The 11,239-nt window shown below is 54.8% G+C and overlaps 2 protein-coding genes across 2 annotated transcripts in view; one reads left to right on the top strand and one right to left on the bottom strand.

The window, feature by feature from the left end:
* Positions 1-2,162: 2,162 nt before the first annotated feature.
* On the bottom strand, positions 2,163-9,595 carry SRF (serum response factor). The gene is made up of 7 exons (XM_081139757.1): positions 8,979-9,595; positions 7,164-7,430; positions 5,365-5,626; positions 4,680-4,799; positions 3,692-3,883; positions 3,250-3,326; positions 2,163-3,029 (listed from the first exon to the last, which is right to left on the bottom strand). The coding sequence occupies exons 1-7, from the start codon at positions 9,507-9,509 to the stop codon at positions 2,934-2,936; spliced, it is 1,545 nt and encodes a 514-aa protein (XP_080995883.1). The 5' UTR covers positions 9,510-9,595; the 3' UTR covers positions 2,163-2,933.
* CUL7 (cullin 7) overlaps positions 8,494-11,239 on the top strand; it is a 98,321-nt gene continuing 95,575 nt past the window's right edge. The window contains exon 1 of the mRNA XM_081139750.1: positions 8,494-8,504. The gene's annotated coding sequence lies outside the window, so the exon portion shown is untranslated. The remainder of the gene's footprint in view (positions 8,505-11,239) is intronic.

Here is an 11,239-nt window from a genome sequence, read left to right as displayed (position 1 = left end):
CAGCTCGCTTCCGGGTCACACGGCGAGTGCACGCCCTGCTGGGCGTCTACGGGTCCCTTCGCGGCCCACAGTCCTGCGCCGCAGAACCCCGCGCAAGTGGAGCATGCGTGGTACCTAGGCGCCGCTGCAGCGGGGAGCGCGGTAGGTTGAGCCCGCGATGGCGGTCACGTTGTTCCATGTCTTTGCAGCAGTAGACAGCCCTTTCCATCCACAATCAACTTTGAGGACCCTCCCCTTCCCCTTCACTGGATCTGCCTTTCTCGTCCCCCTGAAACCCACCCTCCAGGGTAGGGCTGTCCTTTGAGGTTCACTAGGTCACGAGGCCCAGTTTCCCAAACCTCTCAGCAATGCTTGGGATTGGTTGAGTCAGTTTCTATTAATTAAAATTGCTTCTCTCTCTGTTGCCCTAAGCACCTAGCAAAGCGATGCACGTAAAGTCCTCAGCCCCGTGAAATGTTCCTTAAGTTAAATAGTACAGAGTTTAAAAGCACAAAGCACCCCTTAGTATTGCCGTTGTTTTCATCAAGCAGCCAAGCTTCCTTCTCAGAGCAGCAACTTTTGGGGTTTAATTTGTGTTCATATCCCCGTCCCTCCCTAGATGGAAAAACAGAGGCAAAGACCCCACAGTCTGTGCACAAAAATGATACATTTATTGAAAGAGTATTTTTTTTTTAATACAAAAGAAAGCTCTGTACATAGGACTGTGACCATGTCCACTATTCCTGGGTCAGCATCCCAGGGGAAGTAGAAACCACTGACATACACACCCCACATTCACACACACACACATTCACTCAAGGGCACACACACACACGTACACACCCCAGAGCCACCAAGGAAGGGAAACACCAAGGGTTGCTGCACATATAAATGCCACCTTATCCCTGATGCACACATGTTCTCCCAAGGCCATGCTCACACAACACACATTATAAGCACTTTGCCTGATTCACTCACTGGGTCTGTCTTTTATGGGAAGGAGAGGAGGAATTCATCAAGGTCTCCTCCCCTGGGTGGGGGAGTTGGGGAGTGAGTGAGTGAGGGTGGAGTGAAACAAGAGCAGAGAAAAGGGCTGGGCAGTTACAGACCTGAGTCCCAAGCCCCCCCACTCTCTGGCCCCTGATTTGCCATGCCCCAGCCTTGTAAGCCACCCATAAGCCCCAGCTCTCTCCAGGAGAAAGCCCAGAAAGGTGACTTCCATCTTGGCACCCAAAATTGGGGCAAGACAGCAATGGGGGTTAGAGGTTAGGGGGTACTCAAAAAATGTCGGCAAATCATCCCCTTGATAACTAGGCTGTGCGTAAAATCTCCCCCCACCCCTTCACCTAATCACAGAAGCAAGCTTGTTCCTACTGAAGGCAGTCATAGGGTTAATAAAACTCCACCCTAACTACTGCCCTGTTCTGAAAAAGCTTCCTTTCTGGATATTGGTGGTGAAGGTGGGCTCTGACACAGGGTAAAAGACCCTCCCTGTGCTGGCCCACCCTGAAGGTCTACCCCAAAGGGGGTACAGGGGGGTGGGGCACGGCCCCTGTACAAATTACATAAATACTGAGGTTACACTTAGAAAAATAAAGTCATTTTCTTCAAGGCTTTTTGTCTTAATTTTAAAAAGTTACAGTAGCTGCTCACTCCCTGGGAGAGCTGCCCACTTCTGGCTCCCCTATCACTGCACTCAGCCCAAGAGCTGCTCCCATTTTTTCTGACCCCCTTTCCTGCCTCTTACCCCCTCCCAGATCCCACCCTGCTCACTGCAACTTGGGCCCCAGGCAACTGCAGGCCTGGGGAGCACAAGGCTGCAATGCCCATGTGTGTGGCACAAATGAAGTCAGTTTCCTCTACCTGACCCCCCACATTTGGTCTCCCTCTTCCCTCTCCCTAGCAACAGCCCTAAGGGCAAAAAGAGGCCCAGAGCTGTGGGTCACCCTCCCCATCCCATTGTGGCATGGCCTGAGGGCCCCTCCCCCGGTTTTCTCCTGGAAACAACCCAGGACCCGGCAATCCCAGAATCTCCCCCACACACTGGTGGGCCCCAAGCTCAGGGGGTGGCTCTGTCCCCAGAGGCCCAGCCAGTTCTGGGGAGCCCCAGGGCTCCCCAGGGAAGGGGAGCTTGGGCAGGGAGGGGGATGAGAAAAACGCCATAAAAAAAAGTTAAATATTTTAAAAATATATATTTATAGATTTGTTTTCACTTCGTCTCCTCAAATAAAAAGTTCAAAATCAACTTTAAGTAAAGCAGCTGGGAGAAGGGGGGTGGGGGGAGATGGGGAGAGGGAACAATGATGGTTCCCTCCAACCCAGGAGCCCCTGGAGTTCCCAAAGGAGCGGCAAGGCAGGGCAGGCGGTCCCAGGAACCTGCTCCCTGCACAGGCCCAGCTACTCCGAGCTGTAGGGGCTGTAGGCGGGCAGCATGAGGGAAGAAGCCCCATCACCCCAGCTGGCTCCCTGAGGGGCAGAGGGAGGGCTCTATTGACCCAGCCTGTGGCAGACACAGTGCTGACGTGGGGTCAGCATGGAGGCTGGGCAGAGGACCCCAACTGCTTCCTCTGGGTGGGGTTGGGGGTGGGGGGACATGGTGCCTCGTCCCACAGAGATCTGTTGTGGGAAGGTGGGGCACGGTCCCATTGGGAAAGCTAATACTCATGGCAAACATGGAGCCAAGCTGGCAAGGGAAGTCTGAGGGAGGGCAGCCCCACCATCAACAGAAATAAGAGGTGGAACCAGAAGGAGGGGAGAGTGAGGGAGGATAGGGTGGAGGGTAGGCTGGCCCATTTCTTTGGCTGGAGTGAGAGGGCTCAGTCCTGTGGCTGCCCACTGCTCCTCCCCGCCTCCCTCCTGCGGCCCGTCAACATGTGTGTAAAGAAAACGTGAAAAGGCAACAATAAATAAGTGGTGCCGTCCCTTGGGCCATCTGTCCAGGGCGGCAGGGCGGATCAGTCACTCTTGGTGCTGTGGGCGGCGTCCAGGTTCACCACCTGTAACTCGGTGAGGTTGCTGCTGCTCCCGGCCTGCTGCCCTATCACAGCCATCTGGAGGGAAGTGGGTGTGTAAGGAAATGGGGGCAGGAACTGATCAGCCAGCGCAGGCCTCTCCTGTTTGCCTGCCTGCCTGCCCACCACAGGTCTGACCAGGAAAACAGATAGGCCTCCTGGCTAGGGATCTTAGTTGTGACCATCTGGTAATGGAATCCCCAAGGTCAAGATAAAGTAGCTGGCTGTCTGGGGTGGGGTGAAAGGGGTTCCCACCTACCTGGTGAAGCTGAACTGCAGAAACAGGGATCTGCACTGTCCCAGATGGCGCTGTCAGGAACACCTGGGGGACACCACCTGCATTGAAAAACAGGAGATACTCAAATTGCTCAAGAGAAACTTCCAGTTATTGGAGCAGTGCTGATAAATGCACAAATGACTGGGTGAGTGCCCTAGGGTGAGTGTCCAACTGTGTCCAAGTGTGGGTGTGAGTGTTCAAGTGTGCATGACTGTCCAAGTGGACAGGCCTGGGTGCCAGGGTGTGTGTACAAATATCAGTGTGTATATATGTGTAGAAACGTGGGCATTCTAGTTTGTGTATGTGTGGGCATATATATTGGGTGGGAGGGAGCCTGCATTTAGTGTGTGAATGTGTGTGTGTGTGTGTATGTGTGTAAGGGAGGTAATGGTCCTAGTTTTCTCAGCCCTGTCCCCCAACTCACCTTGCTCCTGGACCTGGCTATGGGACACCTGCATGGTGGATGGCGCCTGGGAGAAGGCATTGAGCACGGTGAGGCCGCCATCAGCCAGGCCCGAGGTGGGTGCATACATCACCGCATGGGGGCTAGGGTACATCATGTGGCCACCCACAGTTGTGGGCACAGATGACGTCATGATGGTGGCGGGCAATGTCACTGGCAAATACAGACACATGTCAGTGAGGCTGATATTGGTCCCTACTGATATCTCCCATCCCACCCCCAGGAATTCCAAGCTGCCAGAACCCTCTTGCCATTCCCAGGTCAGAAGCTAGACAAGATCCATTCCTCTGCTCCCTGTCATCAACTAAGAAAAGCCTTATTTTTTCTTGAACACAACAGCACCAGCCTTTAATTGTATCCTATCACATTATACTATTCAATTGTCTATCTGCTGAGCTCTCTATTCCAACACCCTAAGGCCCTGGGAAAAACAAAGATTACAGTGACTGACCAAACCTAAGGAAATTCAGATACTCCTCCCCTTTTAGGAAGCTCCATTATCCCATTTTTATTCTCACTCCTCCTCCCTCTTCCAGGATGATGCTGGTCCTCCACAGATCACACTTTGTATAACAAGGACTTAAAAGTAACTTTATTTTGAAAGTGTCTCATTTCTGAAATGACTAGAGACACTGAGGAGAATTATGGCTACTCTAAACCTAGGATACCCTCCCACAAGGAGATAACTGCTCTATAAATCCTTCCTGGTAATTAAGCAAATGTGAGTCTTTGGGCAAATAACTTCTTTCTGGGCCTCAGGCTTCTCATGTGAATGAAGAGGAGGGTGGCTTTTATGGTCCCTAATTTCTTCCTTATATACACAGCCCTATTGCAGGGCAAAATAAAAAACCCAGCCACTCCCACCTGATCTTTTCTTAAGGATTAAGATAAGGGTTAAGCCAAAAGCCTCAGTATCCACATTAAGAGGTAACAGAGCTTCAAGCTATACCTGTCCCGCTGGAGGAGGTCTGCGTGAGGTCTGTGCTGCTGTCGCGAGAGGGAGACGCTTGCTGTGGGGCCTGGTGCACCTGAATGGCCTGCACTGGAACTTGCTGGGCCACTGCCCCACCTATGAGACACAGAGACTTACTCGTGCTCTGTCTTACCCAGCCACCACCTGCACCAAGCACCCTCAAACACCCATATGCCCAGGGTCTGGCACACTGCTCCCCAATTCCCATCGCTATTTTTCCTGGGAGCTAAAAAGGCCCTTCCTGTCCTGAATCTTGGTCTCCAGGGGCTTCTATACTCTGCTATTGCCCTTCCCTCCTCCTCCCATCCCAGGCCTTGCCTCCGTCCTCTTCAGGGAGCTGGCACTGGCCCATCAAAGACATGATCTGCCCTCCAGTCAAGGTAGGGAAATGACAGAATGTCTATTATCCCTGTGGCAATTGGGGGGGGGAGGTGCACAGAGCTGGACTGGCTAGACAAGGCCAGAGCATATGGTTGAAACTTACTGACAAGGACAATAGGGGTTCCAGCAGTGGGGAGGAGTATGCTTGCCAATGGGACATAATAGGCTTCTCTCAGACCCTGGTCCCCTGTTCACCCTCATTCTGAGCAGGGAACGAGGTTCTCCTTGTGCCAGCCCTAAACCCACTCTTCCCACACTCAATTTGCCCCTTGTGACTCACCAGGCATGAGGGTGAAGCTGGTAGGCAGCTGCATGAGGCCCCCAGAGGAGACAGGGCCACTGCCTGTACTCTTCAGCACAGTCCCATTGGCACTGCTGACAGCACTGGGGCTGACACTAGCAGACACTGGTGCCAGGTAGTTGGTGATGGGGAAGGAGGGGCCGCTGCTGACTTGCATGGTGGTAGAGGTGCTGGGTGCTGTTTGGATGGTGGAGGTGGTACCCGGCAGGTTGGTGACTGTGAACACCGGTTTCAATGAGTCCTACACCCAGAGTAGAGATGGAGCAGTGAGCCTCTATCAGACCCTGCCCCTGCAGAAGTTTAATGTAGACTGACAGCCCAGACTAGAACCAGTGTGCTTGGGTTCAAATCCCAGCTCTCTATTTACCTGCTGCCTTGCCCTTGGCAAGTTACTGAGCTGCTAAGCTCCAGTTTTCTGTCTGTAAAAGGAGGATAATACCTACCCCATAGGTGTTGTGAAGAATAAATAGGTTAACATACATGAAGAACTTAGAACAGTGCCTGGTGATAATGTGACTATCATAATTCCCTGAGTTCTCTGCACCAGTGGACCGTGACCATCACATTGGCTGGAGAATCGGACACACAGCGTCTGTCCCCAGGTTTGCCAATGACCATTTGTATGACCCTTGGAAAATTACTTATTCTTTCTGAACCTCAGTTTTCCTCTTCTGTAATATGCGGGGGCTGGGCTACCGTGCCCTCTTTAAAAGGGTCCTGCCAGCTCAGACTTGCCAGGCTTCTGAGATGGGACCGAGAGTTTTTCAGGTAACTTGGGGTTTGAGAGAGATCTTAGGGGGTTGGCACTTTATGACAAATACTTAAGATTTAAATTACCAAAAGAATTTATTCATCCAGCAAAATTTTCTGGGATAAGCAAGCTAAGAGTTTGAAAATTATTAAAGATGCTACTAAGTGGGGGGGGGGGGTGTCTAGAACATTGACATTGCCCTCAGGGAGCCTTTGTTTTTAGAAGGGGAAAGAGGAAGCCAGGAGCTGAGAGCCAAGACCAGAGAACTGAGGGGGCTCAAATACCGGGGGTTGGTCAGCGCGGGATGTTTGCTAATCAGACGAGCTCAAAGCCCCTGATTGGTGGAGGCGTTGCTAAGGCAAACAGTGCCGCTTCTTCCAATTGGTCAGTTAGTGAAGGGCCACCCGGAAGGTGGAGTTCCCCAGAGGAACTAGGAAGGAAGCCCCGCCCCTTCTCCTTACCGGGAAAAGGAAGGGGGAGGTGTAACTAGGGCCGGCATCCCTAGCAGCCGGGAATACACTCCCTAACGTTCCCAGGTCCGGACATCCTGAAGAGGTAGGTGGCTGGCTAGTAAGGTAGTCTGCAGCCTAGTCAGCCAGCCCACCTGCAGACCGTGCTGGGTTCCCAGGACCCTGGAACCCAAGAGAGCTCACTTCCTACTCCCCAGTGACCGGGCCTGCCGGGAGGGCAGGGCTAAGCTACGCCCCCACCCCTAGCGGGAGACAGCTGGCGGGAGGAATGCAAGGGCCCTGCCAGGCAGGCGGGCTTCAGGCGGGAGGCCGGCGTGGAGCCGGAGCGGGCCTTATATGGGCACGGAGGCCGCCCGCTTATCTAGTGGGCCGGCCTCCTGTCAGGGTAGCGAGGATGGACACCTGTCCCCTAGGATGAGGGTCACTAACCCGGCCCCACTCCACATCAGTGGGTACCTACCACCAGTCCTTGGTGAGGCAGTGAGAGGGACCCCCTCCCCTCTCTGCCGGTCAAGTCCCTCCCCTTCCTTTCCCTCAGATAGGGGACCCAAACACACCTTGGTCTCCCCACTGCTGTCGGACTCAGACACCTGGTAGGTGAGGTCTGTCTCTTCAAAGCCAGTGGCACTCATTCTCTGGTCTGTGGTGGGGTCTGAGCGGGGTGGAGAGTCTGGTGAGTTGAGGCAGGTCTGAATCAGTGCCTTGCCAGTCTCACTGGTGATCATGGGCTGCAGTTTTCGAGTGGCAAAGGTATACACATGGCCTGTCTCACTGGCCACCAGCAACAGCACCTGTGTCCCTGTCAGCGTGGACAGCTCATAGGCCTGGGGATAAGGGGGAGGAGATGGGTAAGTCAGCAAAACTTTTTATCTCTACCTGCCTTGGGAAGTAGGAAAAAGGTAGTATACAGTGATCTCAAGCCCCCACTCCCATAATGACCTTCCTCTCCAGTGACTCTAAGGGGAGGTCCTATCAGAATATCTGAAGGTGAGCCAGAGAGTAGAAAAACCCCATGCCCCTTCTCTGAGGAGCAGCCCTACTGACCTGCAGATACCCCAAGCAAACAGTTACAAACCCCTCATGACAGAACATATAACCTCAGTGGACAAAGAGGGGCCCAGGTAGCTGTTCCTCACTGCAGCTTGGTGCCTCCTCACTGTCACAAGGATGAGGATGAGCTCGTAACTGTACTAGAAGTCACATAAGACATTAGGGATAATGTTCAGAGTTGCCATTTGTCCTCTGCCCTGTAATACTGTGCTACCTTTTTTTTTCTTTCTTCCCTTGTCTTGATACAACAGTGTCTGGAGTGATGGGAGATGGGGGCTAGATTAACAGCTACTACCCTGCCATGAGCCCAGGAAGGGGCCCTTCAAGGATGGCCCCATAGGTGGTATCTTAATTTCCAGCAAAGTTCCACAAACCCACCTTAGAAGCAGCTCCGACTTTTATATGGGACAGATATAAACCCCAGCCAATGTTTCCAGGATTCTAGCTTCTTGTTTCCCAGTTCCTCTGCTTCCATCCTGTCCCATATCTTCTACACTCCAAGACAACTCCTTTCCTCACCCCTTTTCACTGGATAATCCGATAGAAGAAAAGGATTTTCTAGGTACATCTGCAAACCTCCCTGCCTTCCCACCAAACTCCACACACAGATTCTCCCGAGGGCTGGAAATCCCACTTTTCTGAAAGACACATGATTCTGAAACCTGTCCTACAGGGAGTGTGCAGGCTTCCAGTGGATGCATGGAAGACACATGGCCATCGAAGGACTTGGTTTGGTCCCTGCAGTTCAGGGCAGCATCAGTTCTCCTGCCTTGCTCCCTTACCTGGAGCTCCTGAGCCCCATTCCATCATCAGTGCTGCCTGTCCTTCCAGCTAGTACTACTTCTGAGGTGCCCACCTTCCTCCTACACATGCCTCCCTCATTGTTGTTATACCGCCCCAGCTTCCTCACCTACATACCTTCTCTTCTGCTCCCTAATTTTTGGTCGCCCTTCCCCAAACACCAGCGCACTGGACCTACTGATCCCTGGGTTTCCTTAAACACCTCCCAGCAGCCTCCCATTACCACTCCTCACCCCTTCACTCCTCGAGGGCCCTGTTCCTCTCTCGCGTCCGTCACTCCCACCTTGGCGCCTTTCCCCTCTCCTCCGGACGGTCGCCGCTACTCCCCTCGACCCACATTTCCCTGGCGGCCCCTCCCCTTATACCCTGCCGGGGTAATAGCCATCCCCTCCTACACACCTCCTTCGGACTCGGACTCGCCGCCTCTCACCTCCGTCTTGGTTCTGCCTTCCTCCCGGGCTGTCCCAGCGCGTCCCCACCCTCCCTGTTCCCCGTGGCCGGCCAGCCTCCCGATCCGGTACCTTCTTCATGATGCCCGTCTTCCTCTTGCTGAAGGTCGTATAGCGCCGCAGCTTGTTGTCGATGAACTCCATCTTGATCTTCACGCGGCCCCGAGTCTTCTTACCCGGCTTGGCCCCGCTCACCGCGCCGCTCACCGGCCCGTAGCCCCCGGTGGCCGCCGCCGTCGCCTCGGGCCCACCGACCACCATGCCGATCTCCATCTCACTTAGGCTTCGCTTCAGGCCGCGCCGCTCCGCGCCCAGCTCCTCCTCCTCGCCCGATTCCGAGTCTCCCTCGCTGCCGCTGTAGAGGGCCCCCGCGGTGGGCGCCGGGGTGGTTGTCGCTGCTGCTGCAGCCTCCCTCTCGAGGCGACCCGGCCCGAGCCCCGCGCCGTTCCCGGGGACCCGGCCCCCGTTAGCCCCGCGAGTCCCGCCGCCGCCGACACCTCCACCTCCACCGCCCGGCCGCCCCGTCGGGGTCCGGTTCAGGCTGCCCCCCAGGGCCGAGCCCCGGCCCAGCGCCGCCGCGGCCCCAGCTTGGGTCGGTAACATGGCGCTCAATGCAGAGGGACGGACAGGCAGTCAGCGAGGAATTGGAGCCGCCGCCGCCGCCGCCATCGGCTTCCCGGCTCAATCCGGCGCTCCCGCTGTTGCTAGTGCCGCTATCGCTGCCGCCGCCGCCGCTGCGAACCCGGGGCCCCTGCACGCCCGGGCCGACCTGGGCCCTCACTTTCTTGCCCCTGTGGCCCGGGTTGCCCCAGGCCGCGCGGAGCGCCCCCTATCCGTACGCTACGGCGGCGCGCCCGGCGGCCGTCAGCGTCCTCCCGGGGGCAGAAGCTGCTGGCCGCCGCGGGGACCGCGAGTGGAGGGGGCCGGGGCCACGCGCAGGCGGCGAGGGATCCCCCGACCCTTCCCCCCCATATAAAGAGATACAATGTTTCCTTTTATGGCGAGGCCGCTCCTTATATGGTGAGCCCCTGCGCCCCCGCCCCATTGGTCCACCGTTCCGGCACCTCCGCTCCCCATTGGCCCACAGGGGGCGCCTATTTGCATAAACATCTCGAACTCGCTGCAGTCATCCGGCGTCAGACCGCGACTCCGAAAGGGGAGGGGCCGACGTCTCTTAAAGAAACTGAAGTGAAGGTACGACTCCACCCCCCTGATCGGAGAGTGGTGGAAAGAATTGGGAGGGACCGGCGGAGATGAAACCTTGGAGGGGACTGGAGCGCAGTCTTGCAGCGGAGAGGGAGAGCCCTGGGAGCGCTCCGCGCTGGAAGGGCTGGTAGCAAGCACTGGGGTAGTGCCTGAGTGTACTGTGCGGGTTGCAGTAAATGATATAATATAGCCCAAATTCCAACGGCAGTGCACGGATTGGAGCATTTACCCACGGCTTCCTGAGGGAGGCAAACTTACTGGCCGAGTAGTGGATCCCTGATGTCCAGACTGGTCGCCCCCCTCTCACTCCGCTCCAACCTTTCCCCTCCCCCGACTTCCTTTCTCTTTCTCTTTACAAGGAGAGACACTTTCCCACCAGGCCTGCTCTCCGGTCCTCATTCTTCATCTTCTGTACTGGGGGAAGTCTTTGGCAGACGTACATCTGGAAAAGACTCGAGAGACCGTCTGCCTCCCCGTCCCAGATGGGGGCAGGGACGAGAGATGGAGATCCGTGAAGACTTCCAGCTGCGGGCTGGGATGGGGGAGGGGGTGGTCTCAGGGATAAAGGCCACCCCTCAGCCAGTGCAGAGGCCTGGGAAAAAGTGTAGCCGGGTAGAAAGTTTAGGCAAGCAAGCGCACACACACGCCCTTCTCTGGAAAGTCCACAGGAGACGAAAAGATTAGAACTAGGGTGCTGCAAAGGCCAGGTTCAGGGTCTGGTTCTGCACCTTAGCTCCAAGGCAGTGAAAATAGAAATTATTCAAATCTGGAATCTCTCTCTTCCTAGCCGTGTGCCAAAACAAGTGTCTGGCTTCTCCAAACTTCATATTCCTCATTGCTGGTACCCATCCCGTGCGGTTCTTAATGCAGATTAAATGAGATAAAGATTAAAGCACAGAGTAAGTAAGTGGTAATTAATAGGAACTACCTGGGGCAATCACTGCATCCCTGGGATAAACATCCTCTTGTGTTTAATAGGATGGGAGAGAGTGATGATTCCTACCTTAAAAAGTTGTATTAAGCGGTAGTGAAATCAATTTAGTGTACTGCAACCAGCATTTAAAATAAATATCGCAAGAAGCAAGGGTAAAATATTGTTGCATAAAACTTGTGTTTGAATTATTTTG

The sequence above is a fragment of the Miniopterus schreibersii genome (genome assembly GCF_964146895.1).
Source record: "Miniopterus schreibersii genome assembly, chromosome: 6".
NCBI classification, from domain to species: Eukaryota; Metazoa; Chordata; class Mammalia; order Chiroptera; family Miniopteridae; genus Miniopterus; species Miniopterus schreibersii.
Note: the sequence above shows the minus strand (reverse complement) of the source record. Positions and strands in the feature narration are given on the sequence as shown.

Excerpts from the sequence above, each read along its gene's own strand:
- SRF (XM_081139757.1), bottom strand. The coding sequence starts at position 9,509 with ATGTTACCGACCCAAGCTGGGGCCGCGGCGGCGCTGGGCCGGGGCTCG. Across the intron at positions 3,884-4,679 it reads GACCTCCTCCAGCGGGACAG|TGACATTGCCCGCCACCATC; the intron begins GTATAGCTTGAA and ends TGTATTTGCCAG. Across the intron at positions 3,030-3,249 it reads CTGCAGTTCAGCTTCACCAG|ATGGCTGTGATAGGGCAGCA; the intron begins GTAGGTGGGAAC and ends ACTTCCCTCCAG.